General features: G+C 43.7%; 1 protein-coding gene across 1 annotated transcript in view; it reads left to right on the top strand.

Annotated features, from left to right (window-relative positions):
• Positions 1-14,141, top strand: part of ALDH7A1 (aldehyde dehydrogenase 7 family member A1) — a 38,514-nt gene extending 24,373 nt beyond the window's left edge. Inside the window, exons 11-18 of the mRNA XM_084881397.1 lie at positions 1,021-1,115; positions 3,781-3,865; positions 5,073-5,179; positions 7,556-7,672; positions 9,223-9,320; positions 9,518-9,591; positions 12,789-12,864; positions 13,976-14,141. Coding sequence (XP_084737523.1) covers positions 1,021-1,115; positions 3,781-3,865; positions 5,073-5,179; positions 7,556-7,672; positions 9,223-9,320; positions 9,518-9,591; positions 12,789-12,864; positions 13,976-14,030 — 707 coding nt within the window. The 3' untranslated portion in view covers positions 14,031-14,141. The remainder of the gene's footprint in view (positions 1-1,020; positions 1,116-3,780; positions 3,866-5,072; positions 5,180-7,555; positions 7,673-9,222; positions 9,321-9,517; positions 9,592-12,788; positions 12,865-13,975) is intronic.
• Positions 14,142-16,110: the final 1,969 nt, after the last annotated feature.

Below are 16,110 nucleotides of genomic sequence, written 5' to 3'. Positions count from 1 at the left end.
TAACCCCACGAGGCAGGTACCGTTATTTATCTCATTGGAAGGTTACACTCTGAGGCTTAAAGTGAGGGTGTGCCCAGGTGACGGGTCAGGAGGTGGTGGAACCAGCATTCATATACTGGCAGTCAGACCCCGGAATACTGTTCTTTCCTTACCTCCTTGCTGCCACCCATTAGTACCCCAGACATTATCCCATTTATGGCCGAGGAAATTGAGGCTTAAAAAGGTAAAATAACACAGCTAAAGGTGGTGGAAATGGACAAGAACCCGTGGTCTGCTTGGGTGCACAAACCCCCTTCTTACCCATCATGCTAGTCTGGGGGTGCTGGGAGTTTGGAAAAGGGACAATGGAAGATGTCAGAGGGAATCGTGGCCCTAAGTTTCTCTAAGGGGTAAGAAGGAAGGAATTACAAGTCACATAGAGGGGAGGGTTAACTTTGTAAAGACTGGGCTAGTGTTTTCTCTGAGGGTGAAGGAGGGGAGGAATGAATGCACAGAACAGAGGACATGGATCCTTCAGAGGAGCAGAGGAAGCTGGGAAGGGCCCTCTCTCTGCATGTGATCACGAAGTGGGGTGAGGTAATCCGGAGAAGGAGTAAAGAGCTCGAGGGGTTTCAGAAATTTGGACACACTTCTTCAGGAGCAACATGAGGATTTCGGGGTCTGGCCTGGAGCAGGGTGGGGTAGATGCTAGAGAGGCAGTCTGCAGGGTGATGGTCCTAAGCTTCCCCCGCTCTCCATGGGCCCAGGGAAGCTGGCATCAAAGTGGGCCTCGGGGTTGAGACCGGAGGGGAGGAAAGCTGACAAATGGGATGGCGGTCTTAGAGAGGAGATCTCGAGGAGGCTGCAGTGCAGGCTTAATGTCAGGAACTGGGAGACACGAAAGGTGAAGAGGTCAGAGGAGTGAGACCCGCCATGCACATCTGTACTGGGATAATCTCTCAATTCTCTATAATCTTTTTAGCAAGTACCTTGTCTGCCTACCTCACAACACTGATAGGTGTATGTTTCTGCTTCTCTCAGCTTTTGAGGATGCGGACCTCAGCTTAGTGGTCCCTTCAGCTCTCTTTGCCGCCGTGGGGACAGCCGGCCAGAGGTGCACCACCGCGAGGCGCCTGGTGAGTGTGTGTACAGGCAAGGGAGGTGTCCTGCTCTTCGAATTGCACTGATAGGCAGGTGTCGTAGAAGTGCTTCCTACCCATCATGTTAGGTGGCAAACAGTGTGGCCCTGGTCTCCTCTCAGCCAGGGACTGCCTTACCCCAGCCCAGGCTAACAGCGGTCCCTCTCTAACTGGGTGGACTTGGACTAGGAGGTGAGACTGTTTTCAATCCCACACCCAGAACAATATGGACAAAGTCCAAAGCCACTTAGAGACTAAAGCAAGCTTAATATTTGACAAATTCTAAAATTGTTAGCTAACAGACAGCCTTGGCTTTTACTGATAAAAGCATTTTGAAGGTTTTAATTTTGGGCTTATAAATCAAGTCTTTGGTTTGACTTGGTATGACATGGTTTATTGAAAAGCAAATGACTATGTATGTGCTCTCTTTATGAATAAACAAATATAATACATAAATAAGACATTAATATTATGTGCATATAAGGAGATGATGTTTAGCTTCAGCATGAATAGGTCTTGGGATGTTAATCTCCACACTCAGATTTGGGCTGGGTTTCAAGTTTTGTGTCAGATACATCCTTGATTTTCATGATTTTTTTTTTTTTTAATATATTTTTTTGATTTTGTACAGAGAGAAGGGAGATAGAAACATCGATGAGAGAGAGTCATCGATCAGCTGCCTCTTGCACACCCCCTACTGGGGATATGCCCGCAACCAAGGTACATGCCCTTGACCGGAATTGAACCTGGGACCTTTCAGTCCGCAGGCCTACGCTCTATCCATTGAGCCAAACCGGTTTCGGCTCATGATTCTTTTGGTAATGAAAAAACTGTGTACAACTAGACAAGTTTAGTTAGGCTCAAAATTTGGCTACATTTGTCATTTTTAAATTATTAATGTTAAGTTTTCCTCCTGTAATTAAAAAAAAAACAGTTTACAGTTGAATTACAGAGGAATTGATTTTGGGTTTTTACTCTCACCCACAGTGAGTCTGAACAAATTCTTCATAAGGCTCATATAGTCTAAATTAACAAAAATAAAAGATATATGAAAATTAAGTCTTTTCTTTTCCCAAAACATTTTATATACATTTTCCCTGTATTTTACAACAAAAAACATTTTCTTGTTTTTACATTACTCAGTTGAAATTCTCAAAAAAGATCTAAGAGACAATATTTATAAAGCATTTACAGTTTATTAAACTTTATATTCCATTAATGCTGAGAAGAAAATGAGTTCTTTAAAAATGATTAGCCTATAATAATAAAACCTTAATAAGCAAATCCACCGAACAGTGGAACAACTGGTCGCTATGATGCGCACTGACCACCAGGAGGCAGACGCTCAATGCAGGTGCTGCTCCCTGGTAGTCAGTGTGCTCCCATGGGGCTCATGGCTGGTGAGCGCGGTGGTGGTGGCAGTGGTGGTGGTGGGAGCTTCCTCCACCTCCGCCGTAGGCAGGCGGTAAAGGAGCTAGGGGTCCCGGACTATGAGAGCCCTGGAATGCTAGAGGGATGTCTGACTGCTGCCTTAGGCCTGATCCCTAGGGGATGTCTGCCACTGAGGGGTCCTGGACTGTGAGAGGGTGCAGGCCAGGCTGAAGGGACCTGCCCCCCCCCCCGCATGAATTTTGTGCATCGGGCCTCTAGTAACCTTAATATGAAATGCCATAAAAGGAGCATTTCTCTATTCAGCCAATTTTTTATTTTCCTTTGAGTCTTAGAGCAAATATATTTAAATATATTTTTATTGATTTCAGAGAGGAAGGAAAAGGGAGAGAAACATCAATGATGAGAGAGAATCACTGGTTGGCTGCCTCCTGCACGTACTCTACTGAGGATTGAGCCCGCAACCCAGGCACGTGCCCTGACCAGAATTGATCCGTGAACTCCTGGTTCATAGGTCAGTGCTCAACCACTGAGTCACACCAGCCAGGACATGCTTTATATTTAGTATTAAAAAGTTAGAAGCTATTATTAGTCATTGCTCAAAAAGATTTCCATTGAACAGTTAAGTGATATGTAGAAAAACCTATTGCAGTACTACAGACTAAAGTACTACTCATAATGTCAATGTATTTGCCATGTGGAGACCAACTCAGAGAATGGATGACTACAGTTCACCTCCACCACTGGGAACATAGCGTGGAGCTCATGGCCTCCCCAGAGTGAGTCAAAGGCATGTCCTCACCTGAGTGAGGCCTCACTCGGAGAGCTTGGCCTGAGGCTAAGAGCACCTGGTTACACAGCAGCAGAGGTCGGCTGTGGTGTGTGTTCTCCGTGACTCACGCAGGCATAGTGGGGAGATAGGTATACTAGATTTTCTGCTTCTTACGTTATCTTAGTGCTCTAGAATAGACACTGGCATGATTGATTGTAAAGCTTAATCAAATGGATCCCTAGAGATGTGATCAAGACTTGTCTCATGGTTTTGTTCTAACAGCCATCTATAGGAAATTATTATCTTCATGTAGTAAACAATTAAAATTAGGAATTATACAATTACAAAAATAAACACACTTGTATTTGCATGTTTTAGAGATCACAATTTTTAAAAATTTATTATGAACTATAAATTAGCACTATTAAGAAAAATTGTATATTGTTAACAAATTGGTACATTTATTTGACGATTCCCTTGCGTGTTTCTTTTTTCACTTAGTTTTTGCACGAGAGCGTCCACGATGAAGTTGTAAACAGACTTAAAAAGGCCTACGCACAGATCCGGGTTGGGAACCCGTGGGACTGTGAGTATCTGGTTTGTTTCAGAGGAGTTCCTTTACGATGGTGTGACGGTGTTTCTGAACCCTTCCCGACCCCTTTCCTGAGAGGACTGGGGGCAGACAGGGCAGGCTGTAGGGCATTGAGGGTGACACGTCTTGCTTCTAGGTCCAGATCTGGAGTGCTTGATGTGTGTGGGGGGGTGCCCCCGGCATGGTGTTCAGCTGGGATGACTGTGATGAGCTTTTCTCTCTTCACCCTGTTCCCCTCGTCTAAGCCACCACCGCCCCCTCATGGAAGGCTGCAGGAGTCACCAGACATACTCCCTCTCTTACTCTGCCTTCCACAGTGACTAGAGTGATTTTTTAAAATGTACTTAGATTAGATGATTCACTCTTACTTTACATATTCCATTGACTTTTCTTTGCTCTTTGACTAAAACCCAGATTTTTTCCCTGCTCCTTCTTTAGCAGGCTTATCATCTGTGTGATTTGACCTATGCCGCCTTCCCTCGTTACCTCCTGATCTCTACCCCTGCCCTCCTACTTCCTGACCTCTGCCCACAGACTTCTGCCCCCACGCTCCTACCTCCTGACCTCTGCCCCTGGGCTCCCTGAGCTCCAGCTGTTCCAGCCTCCTCTCAGTGCTGGGGCCCCAGGCTGCCCTGCTGTTCTCTCTGCCAAAAAGCTCATCACCCAGATCTTCCCGCAACTGGCTTCCTGATACAAGACCACCTCCTCCCGAGCCTACCTGCTTGCCTTCTTCCTCTCTCCTGGGCTCGCCTGTAACGCTCTGCTTTCGGGCAGCCGTCCATGGGCGGCATGAGGCTCTCCCCTGTGAATTGCACACCAGCTGCTGAGCCTGTGAAGTTCTTAGAGAGTGGTCACCCTGCAATGAACGAACCAGGGGCTCGCTGGTTGATCTAAACCAGGGGTGGATACACTTTTCCATTGTTTCTGTAAAGAAAGTGTGTCAGGACACGGCCACCCTACTCGCCTCCCTATCTTCTGTGGCTGCTTTCAGCTGCAGTGGCCACGCTGAGTAGTTGTGACAGACACCACATAGGCCATCTGAAGCATTCCATGTTTACTGTCTAGCCCTTGGCAGAGAGCGGTTGCAGACACGGTTCTAACCCGAGAGGACACAGGAAGGGATTGGTTCCTGGGGAAGCTGTTATAAAAATAAAATGCTGCCATTTAAAGGACAGTGAAGGACATTCCCTTTTCTCTCCAGCTAACGTTCTCTATGGGCCGCTCCACACCAAGCAGGCAGTGACCATGTTCCTTGGGGCCGTGGAGGCAGCCAAGAAAGAAGGAGGCACCGTGGTCTACGGTGGCAAGGTAAGGGCAGCCCGGAGCTCGGCAGTGAGACTGTCACCTCCTCTCCCTGGGAGACCAGCCCCCGACTGTCCTCTCCCTCTCCTCCTTTTTGTAAAGGGGAACACATGCTTTAAACAATGATGTCATAAACCAAGGGAATTTCTGGAAGGACGCACAGGAATCTCAGAGCTGTGGTCGCCTTTGAATTGAGTCTCTAGGAATCATATGGAGGGAGACCTTCCTGGTACAGCAGAAGACTTTGTACTAGAGTAATTAGAATCCGTATTTAATGGTTATTTTAAAAGGTGAAGTGCGAACGGAAATAAAAAACATGCACACCAAAAACATTTTAATTTAACACAGACAACTATATTTGAGTCTTTAGATGTAGTCAAAGCAGTTTTCTCATGTGTGGTAGGCATTTGTCTTCATCCTTGCATAAGCTATATCAATAATTTATTATCTACAATTTAGTTTCATTTTCTTTTTTTTAAAAAACATTTAATCTCCTTTATTTATTTTTTGTTTGTTTTTGTTAATCCTCATCCGAGGATACTTTTCCATTGATTTTTTTTTTACGAGGATGGAAGAGCGAGAGGGAGAGACATGCATGTGAGAATAACACATCGATTGGTTGCCTCCTGCAGGAGCCCTGACTAGGGCTCCAGGCTGGGGAGGAGCCTGCAACCAAGGTACATGCCGTTGACCGGAATAAAACCCGGGACCCTTTGGTCCACAGGCTGATGCTCTATCCACTGAGCCAAACCGGCTAGGGCTCATTTTCTTTTTAAAGAATATATTTTTATGGATTTCAGAGAGGAAGGTTAAAGGAGAGAGAGAGAGAAAAAAAAAAAAATCAATTGATTGGCTCCCTTCCACACACTCCACACGGGTTTGAGCTTGCAACCCAGGCATATGTCCTGACTGGGAATTGAACTTTGACCTCCTGGTTCATAGGTCAATGCTCAACTACTGAACCATGCAGGCTGGGCTTTAGTTTCACTTTTCACTGAGATGAGCCTCTTGCAAAGCTATCTGAGAGAAGACTCCTCTCTGGTTGTCTGACCAGTGACACACCCACATCTCATTGGACAGCACATCTATGAAAATTATGTATTTTTTTGTTACTTTTGTTGAGTTTTTTCCTGAAACGTTCAACTTAATTTTTATAGAAATAGCTCTTTTTCCCTTTGTGTAATATTTATTTAAGTTATGCAACGCAATATAGCATTAAAGTAACAGATATAGCTGCCATACCCAGGACTGGGAGTAAGTCCAGCTGACTCTTGGTAAACATAAGCTGAGAGGCTGATGCAGATTTACACAGACAAACCGGAGAGTCGACCTCCTAACAGGGAGCTTGCTGTGGACACCAGTAAGGGATGGAAGGAAAAGTGATCATTAAGTGAACAGGAACTAGTAATTTGATTACAGGGAGGTTAGTTAGGAACGTCTACACTCTATCCTTTTGGAGCTTTTGATTTTTGTACAGTGTGTATTAGTTTGCTGTGGTTGCCATAACAAAATATCATAGATTGAGTGGGTGAGACAGCAGAGCTTTATTTTTCTCGCAGTTCTGGGGGCTGGAAGTGTAAGTCAAGGTGCTGGCAGGATTGGTTTTTGGTGAGGCCTCTGTTCTGGCACCAAGTGTCCTCACACAGCCTTCCCTCTGCATGAAGAGGTGGGCACTGGCTTCTTCCTCTTCGAAGGACATCAGGTCCATGAGCTTAGATCCCCACCCACGTGACCTCATTTAGCTTGACCTCCATAAAGGCCCTGCCTCCAAATTCAGTCTCTCTGAATTTGGGTGTTAAGGTTTCAATGAATTTGGGGGTGGGGACACAATGTAGCTATAACACAATGGGTATAGGTGAATTTTAAAATCATCACTTTTGCCAAAACCGGTTTGGCTCAGCGGATAGAGCCTCAGCCTGCAGACTGAATGGTCCCGAGTTCGATTCCGGTCAAGGGCATGTACCTTGGTTGCGGGCACATCCCCAGTCGGGGGTGTGCAAGAGGCAACTGATTGATGATTCTCTCTCATCAATGTTTCTGACTCTCTATCCCTCTCTCTTCCTCTCTGTGAAAAATCAATAAAATATATATTTTAAAAAAAATAAATAAAATAAAATCATCACTTTTAACTTTTTTTCAATGCTACTTGGCTGTGACACTTGGCACAGCTCTGTATCCTTGATTTCTCTTTTTTCTTTGACCAAGTGAGAGCCAGTAGGAGGCAGAGAAAATTTTCATTCGTGGTGGGAAGTTATTGTGCAGAAACAATTCACCTAAAATGGCGTTGGCTTTTTTTTCTCCTAAGTATCAGCAAAGATCCCTGACCACAAGTACTGGAACACAAAGTGCTCTCATTGCTTTTACTTCCTTTCTCTGCCGAAGGTTATGGATCGCCCTGGAAATTACGTGGAACCGACGATTGTGACGGGTCTCGCCCACAATGCATCCATTGCGCACACAGAGACTTTTGCTCCGATTCTTTATGTCTTTAAATTCAAGGTAAAAAAATGGGTCCTGTCACTCTTTTCTCTAGTCTAATGGTGAAACAAACATTAGAAGGCCAGGAGAAAATGAAGGTGTGTTAAATTTCACTCGATTTGCCTTTTGGGGGGTTTTAGAAAGTGCTTCTGGTCGAAACCGGTTTGGCTCAGTGGTAGAGCATCGGTCTGCGGACTGAAAGGTCCCAGGTTCGATTCCAGTCAAGGGCATGTACATTGGTTGCGGGCACATCCCTGGCAGGGTGTGTGCCAGAGGCAGCTGGTTGATGTTTCTCTCTCATCGACATTTCTAGGTCTCTATCTCTCTCCCTTCCTCTCTGTAAGAAAAATCAATAAAAATATATTTAAAAAAAAAAGGAAGTCCTTCTGGTTAGAATAAACTTGGAAGTTATGGATAAAATATGGTGGGATGAACACTTCGAACTGTAGAGCACATCACGCGAGCTGCCAGGGAAACCAAGGCTGTGTTGCAATTTATGGAGATTGTGGCCCTCATCTCCTGTATCACCTGACTCTGAGCCGAGTGCGCCAAACATCTGGCTTCTGTGCAGAAGGACCAGATAGTGTGAAAGGCTGAGAGCCAAGTATCAGCCGATAAAATGAGAAGATTGAGGGCAAAGTAAAGATCTTCAGTTGCAATCTGTCTCTGAAGACAGGTGGTTGTAACAGATGAAGAGAACTACAGGGTCTCCTTCCCCAGGGTGAGACACAGGTGCTAGCCCTGCCAGATCATATTTAGAGACTGAGTCAGGTCTGGATGTTCCATGATTGACTGCTGAGGAGTAATGAGAATCGCACCTTACTGCGGTCACATGATTGTATTTCTTAACGTCTTGCTTTAAAAATTGTTTTATCATGTTTCACATATGGTGATTAGAGGGTATAATTTCATGTTTTGTAGTGTGTGCTTGCGTGACTATGAGCTCTTGAACAAATAATTTTTTTAATGTATTTTATTGATTTTACACAGAGAGGAATTGAGAGGGATAGAGAGTTAGAAACGTCGATGAGAGAGAAACATCGACCAGCTGCCTCTTGCACACCCCCTACTGGGGATGTGCCCACAACCAAGGTACGTGCCCTTGACCGGAATTGAACCCAGGACCTTTCAGTCCGCAGGCCGACGCTCTATCCACTGAGCCAAAACAGTTTCGGTTTGAACAAATAATTTAACCTCTTGGGCCTTCTTTGCCTCATCTGTAAATTGGGGATAATAGGAAAACCTGTGTCAAAAGTGAGGAATAATTAAATGTATGCTAAGTGGTGGTCAGTGTGTTGCACTTAATAAGAGTTCAGTAACTATTAGATGTTATATATAGTAGCTTGAATGGAAGAATGTATTGGAGCCTGGAGTAAAGATTTGATTTTTGTTCCCTGAAGTACATTGGGGAGAAAAACCCTACAAAGGTGCTGTACGAGAAGTAGACTTTGTGACTCTGTGGTTCCTTTTTTGCACTAAAATCATACTGGTGCACCTCATGAAATGAGTCTGACAGTAACTTTGACCCGATCCCTGTGTCATCTAACAGCTTTGACCATCTGTCCTTTCAGAACGAAGATGAAGTCTTTGCTTGGAATAATGAAGTAAAACAGGGACTTTCAAGTAGCATCTTTACCAAGGATTTGGGCAGAATCTTCCGCTGGCTTGGGTATAACCTTGTTTATTGTTGAGACCTCCGTCTGTCTGATTTGCGTGGTGATGGACTTTAAAAAAAACACATGAAACCATCATAGTTGAAAATCCATTTTTTTGGCACTGAAAGTCTTAGAGTTTGTTTGGGTTGTTTGTTTTGTTCTTTTACTTTTCTATACGTTGCTCTCACCACGCCTCCCTGTTTACACACAGACCGAAAGGATCAGACTGTGGCATCGTGAACGTCAATATTCCGACGAGCGGGGCTGAGATCGGAGGCGCCTTTGGTACGTGCAGCACGGGTCTCCTTTCCGTGGTGGGCCTCGTTGTGGTCTGCTAGGGCCGCCGTAGCAAAATACCACAGACCCAGTGGCTTCAACAACAAATGAATGTGCTCACCTTCCTGAAGGCTGGAGTCCAAGACCAAGGTGTTGGCAGGTTTGGTGTCTCCTGAGGCCTCTCTTCTTGGCTTGAGGCCACCTTTGTCTTATGTCCTCACATGGCCTTTTTTCTGTACACACACCTCTGGTGTCTCTTCCTCTCATACGGATACCCGTCCCATTGGCTTCAGGCCCTCACTTTATGACTTCATTTAACCTCAGTGACCTACTTAAGTCTTCTATTTGTTTACTGAGCTCAGTAAACAGTCTGAGTTATTGGAGGCTAGGGCTTCCACATGTTCATGGGGGCAGGTGGGAAGGAGGGGGAGACAATTCAGTTCATAGCAGGCAGTAAAGGGAAAGCAGAAGTGGCTTTTTAGAAACGTTTTACCAAGAAACTGAAATACTCGTCTTGCCTGGTCTAACATGCCTGAGAAAGCTCACGTCCCATATTCTGAGTGACTGTCTGGGGCCCTGCCTTCTATCCTCAGTCGCAGCATCACGCCGGGGCAGGGCCCTCAGCCTGAGATGTGTGGGCCCCTGACTTGGTGGCATCTGTTTTCTGGGGAGACGGTTCAAGACCCTCCTCCAAAAAAAAATTAAGACCCCTCCTTCAAAGGCAGAACATTTCACATGAAAAATTCCGGTTTGTATTGGCAAAGTGGGCATAGTAAATGTTAAATGTTCTCTTTCATCTTAGATAAAATAAGATGGCTCCCTTTTCACGGAGCCCTATTTCTAACTTCTTATTTATTTAGTTATTTATTTTTATCTATTTATTTCCACCTCCAGCCCACCGCTAACCCACACCTATTTTCTCTTTATGTGCTTAAACTTAATAATAGTAATAATTAAAAAAAAATCTTCCCAACAGTCATTTATTGTTTTACTTATTAAAAATGATTCAAAGTATAGTAAACACAGGTTGCCTTTAATTATATAGAGAAGCAACACAAGCATTCATTAACCCTTGTAAAAGTTTAAGTAATTCGGGGCATTCCTATATTTTAGACAAAACTGTAATTACTATTCAGTGTGAAAACTTTGACAAAAGTTTTCTGCTTTCATTTCACTCTGTCACCCTTGCCCTCCACTATTTAGTGGCCTGAATGCATCTGTCTGTCCTTCTGTAACCCTTTAATCCCTGTATCCAGCCCATGCCCCCCTCTTCTCCCCTTTTCTTCAATTCAGCCCTTAACATTAATTTTTTTTTTTTTAAATTTAAAGTTTTAGAATGGAAAAAGAAATTCTGCCCACACTTCCTTTCCCTCCTTCTTTCCCAGAGGCAACCATTTTGAGATTCTCACTAAAAGGAAAAAAGTAAACTGACCTCTGAGTTTACTTCAGTTTTTCTAAGTAGTGTGCTATCACAGCACTGTTTCGCAGCTTTAGATATTATGCATTGACCCTCTGCGGTGCCCGATTAACCTTTAATTCCTCTCTTTCCCCATAAGCGATAGGGCACTGTTGTGTGGGTGTGGTCTGGAGGAAAAGAGGTGCTAGAGTCTTCTCCAGTGGAGTCACAGCGATGAGCTTAGTTCCTCCAGCAGGGGATTGTGACAGAGGGGTAGTCCGCCAGGAAAGCAAATGACAGACTCCGCACCCCAGCCTTCTACTGGGGCCTGGTCGTGGAGGCACCTCCTGCTGGCACATCCCCCAAATCCCAGGCTCTCAGAGGAAGGCAGGTGTTGAACATAAACCACATTGCTTGTATAGAAACAGTTCAGGCCCAGTGAGGCACCTCAGTCATTCAGGGACTTTTTATTTTTATTTTTTTATTTTTTTATTTAATCAGTAGGGATTGTGTAGCAGCTATGGGCCCAGATGCAAGCAGACCTGCTCTGCTTTTTCTGCATAGTTCAGTTTTGAATTAATTTTTCTTCAGAGTTTTGGAGCTGTTCTGTTTTCTGGTTTCTAGTATTGTGGTTGGAAAGTTCAATCCACTTTGATTTTATCTTTTCCCCCTGCTTTTAAAAACATGTTCTGAAATGTCATAGTAATATGCCTCAGTGGAGATCTTTGTAAAAGTATCTGTGGGACAGTGAGTGGGCGAGTGATTGACCTTGGGTAGTGGGACTCACAGTTTGCAGTTCTGATTTTGCTTTGGCAGTGTTTCTTTGAAAGTTTTTCCTTTGATTTTTTTCTACTTTAATTTTTGGAATTCCTATTATTTAAATGTTATCTCTTTTTTTCTTTTTTATATGGGAAATTTTCTCAAATTTTTCTCGTAATCCTTCTATTAAGTTTTTTCTTCTTTGCTGTTATTAAAAACAATACTGAGACATTTCTTGTCCTTTGATGACAGTTTTAAATGATATTCTTTTCTTATTTTTATGGATTCATTATCTTCTTATAACCTGAGGATATTAATTTAACATTTAAAATATTTTATTATAAAAGCATTTATGTATGTTATAAAAAATTACACATAGATCATCATAAATCTACACTAACAAAAGAGAAACATGCAAATTGACTATACCTTCATGATGTCCACCAGCCAATCAGGAGTGAGTATGTAAATTAATACAACAGCTGGCGAGTTAATTTGCATATGCAAGCACCACGCTGCAGGGAGGGATGGGGTGGGGTGGGGTGGGATGCTTGTGTTGTCACCATAGTGGCGAAGAAGACGTTCTGTATTGCCCCAGCAGCTCCAGGCCTCTGGGCAGCATGGGAAGGCAGAAGGCTCCGAGCTCAGTGAAGGTGGTGCCAGCAGCCAGAGGGAAGGGAGGCCCATTCTTGCATAAATCTTCGTGCGTTGGGCCTCTAGTGAGAAAATAAAAACATTTCCTCTGTCTGCCGTTCTATTCTTAACACCTTGGTTTAAAGGTGTTGATGGCAAAGTTTTTTTTAAAGGTTTTCTTCTTCCTGACACATTTCTGTTTCCTCTTAATTCTTTTTTTTTTATTCTGTTTTCATTTTATTTTATTTCATTCTATCTTTTATTGATTGGTTTGCAAAGGAAATTGGGCTGAATGTCCAGGAACTGGTCAGGTAGCTCTGGCCGCCTTTTGGTATCTCTCCTCAGTGGTACCAAGTAGGAGCCCACACAGAAAGCAACAGCCCAGGAGACGAGATTGAGCTGCTTTGTGTTCCTCCAGGGGGAGAGAAGCACACCGGCGGTGGCAGGGAGTCCGGCAGCGACGCCTGGAAACAGTACATGAGAAGGTCTACCTGGTAAGAAAGACCCTGGGAGGACGGGTTTGGGCTTAAAGCTATCGCAGTGTGCGTTTACACTCTTCTGCTTCCACTCTGGCTTTATGTCTTTCCATTTACCTTTATTTTTCTAATGTTCCAGGCTCTCCCCTCCCTTTTGTACTATTGTTTTTCTACTTTCTTGTCCAGCTTTAGCTAGTGCCCAACAGCCGACTAGGAAACCATCTCTTTGGTAGTTCCTATCAGAGACAGCATAGGAACAGGGCACTGCGGGGAGGGGTCCACCAGCAGGAGAAAGCGGAAGAAGCTGTCCTTTTCCGGTTTTCTTTTTGGGCGCAGTTACCTCCCTTGCTGCCTGTAGATCAGAAGGAGAGGAGGTGTGCAGGGGCTGGGGGGCCTGGCTAGCAAGCGGGGGGATCCCAGTTCTCTGAATAGCGAGCATGACCCTTCGAAGTTAGACTAGCTCATTCCCCCAGCACATGGGTAGCTGATAAGGGAGTTGACTTCTGGGAGATTTTGACTAGTTCTTCTTTTTTTTTTTTTTTAATACATTTTATTAATTTTTCACAGAGAGTAAGAGAGAGGGATAGAGAAACATCGATGAGAGAGAATCATCTATCAGCTGCCTCTTGCACACCCCCTATAAGGGATGTGCCTGCAACCAAGGTATATGCCCTTGACCGGAATTGAACCTGGGACCTTTCAGTCCGCAGGCCGACGCTCTATCCACTGTGCCAAATCGGTTTCGGCTAAATTATCATAGTTCTTACTTTTTATCACAATGGAAATATCTGTGTTTTTCCTGCTAATTCAATACGTTTTTGAATTCAATACACGTTATTGAGAGAGAGAAAAAAGATTGTTATAGTCCCCCTATTCTCATGCTTTGAAACTATGAATGACATTATATGCTGAGTGTTTTTCCAGACTTTTGTGTTCTTCCTTTTTTTCTTTCGTAAAACTGGATTCAAACCAGGATTGTTTTTGATATTTTCTTCACTATCCTGTAATTTGGACATTTCACGTATACTGTAGATCAGCTACATTTTTTAAAGGCATAAAAATATTCTATATTATGTACATGCTGTCCTTCATTTAATTTTGTTCTTTTTTTTTTTTTCCCCGTCCTTAGTACCATCAACTACAGTAAGGACCTTCCGCTGGCCCAAGGAATCAAGTTTCAGTAAAGGTGCTTTAAATTGACATTACTTCAAGTCTTCCAGGTTTTCTTGCAGCTCTGTCTCTGAAGCAGACAAAGAAATTAAGATTTTCCCTGAATAAATGCATCCTTTTGAGTATGACAGTGGCTAATTCTTTATGCCCCCAAGGTCCTGACTAAATCAAGAGACTCATTAAAAAAAAAAAAAAAAAAATTGTCATGGCATAGCCATATTTGGTATCAGACAGGAAAATGGGTTTTTATGTTTCTAGTAGTTACTAATTTTTTTTTACAGTTTATGATTATAATTTAGAAAAAATAGTACACACCAGTGTAGGAATTTGGAGAAACAGAACATATGAAATATAAATCTTCTCGGTAGCTGCAGGAACATCTGAGCAGGTAGAGTTTTGGGGTGAGTCTTGATTCGCATCGCCCTCTTCTAGCCTGTGATGGAACGAAGGCGTGTCTTTATGTTTGGGGACCTTGGCACCATATCTGTGGAATGGCTAAGGTGTTTGTCATCACTGCGACTTCTCTTCTCGAGGTGGCTTGAGTCACCACAGGAGAGCTTAAGGGTATGTACTTTGGTTGCGGGCACATCCCCAGTGGGAGGTGTGCAGGAGGCAGCTGATTGATGTTTCTCTCTCATTGATGTTTCTAGCTCTCTATCCTTCTCCCTTCCTCTCTAAAAAATCAATAAAATATATTTTAAAAAAATCAAAATAACGAAAAGCAAATGAACCAGGTACACACCTGCACACTTGTTCCCTGTGGTTGCTCAAGGGGCTCTTTTTTAATATCTCATAAAGTGGTCCTCCCAAAAGCCTAATTTCCTCCCATTTTTAAAGTTTAAAATCGGCTAGATTATTCTGTATTGATACATTTATACTTTTTAATACAGGTGGTTGGTTATGAAAATTGTGCAATGTGGGCATTTTCTTTAAACATCTTGCTGTGGTATCTTGTGTCAGTGTTAAGTATCCTAGCTCCGTCTTATTTACTAATGCTGTCTGAAGAAAGTAAAGCATTATTCAAACAGTAGATGATTTTTGTGTTGTGAGGTTGAGATTTAATGAAAATATTTTCTATATTCTGTTCTTCCCTCCTAGCATAGTATTTCTAAACAAGCATCCCAAACCAAAAGTAGTATCAGTGTTTGTTTTAATTAAAAATGTTTACTTTATAATTTCTCTTTAATTAGATATTTAAGGAGGCTCTTCATCCTCCTGTGTATCTACAAAGCCATGACTTTGTGTCCAATGTGGAGTAATGACTACCCACTGCATGGTTGGGCGGGGGTTTGAGGGGATGTGGGGCTGGGGACTGGCAGCTCTAATCTGAGGTGTAGAAGTCAAGTTAAACTGATTCTGAAAACTCTCTTTGAAACTAATTCGTCATTTTTCTACACATTTCTATCAACAACAAGGACATTTGCCATAACGTTTATTTAAAAAAAAAAACTTTACTTTTGAGTTGGTTCTCTTTGTTCTTTGACCTAACGAATGAAAGTTGCTCATTAGTGTCTTCAGCCACAGAAGTTACACTGTGTACGTGTATGTGCTCTCCTGGCCGTGTACCTGAGTGCGTGCTTTGCTGGGAACCCTGTCCTGCTGACTACAGTCACTGTGGGCCCGGGCTGACTCCCTGCCGGCCTCTGGTGCTGTGGCCCTCCGGCCAGCTCCCAGCTCACACTGTGGATAGGAGGAGCTTGTGGTCAGCATGCCAACTCCTGCCTAGGGTTTTGCTGTATGTCTCCAGTCCCTGGAGAGAGCATCCAATCGGCCGATCCTAGGATCCTGGCTCTGGTTCTGTAGGAAGCGGGTAGAAGACTCAGTCATTTTGGCTTCCCTGTGGGAAGCACTCCTGGCGAAGACTTCACGCAGTGTGATGAGGCAGTTTTCTCAAAGCAAATGGGGTGTCTGCCACCGCAGAGCATTCTCTCGGGCATTCTCTGTCCCTGGGAACGGTGAAGAGACCGAGAGGGGTCAGTGTCCTTGCTCTTCTGTTCTAACCCGGCCGCTTTCTAACCTTTTCCGGTTGGCTTCTCTCAAACAAGGCTGCCAACAGGGAAGCTGGTTTCTATGTCAGCATTTCCAAAGACATGC

This window comes from Pipistrellus hanaki (assembly GCF_964339955.1).
Source record: "Pipistrellus hanaki genome assembly, chromosome: 4".
In the NCBI taxonomy this organism is placed as follows: domain Eukaryota; kingdom Metazoa; phylum Chordata; class Mammalia; order Chiroptera; family Vespertilionidae; genus Pipistrellus; species Pipistrellus hanaki.
Note: the sequence above shows the minus strand (reverse complement) of the source record. Positions and strands in the feature narration are given on the sequence as shown.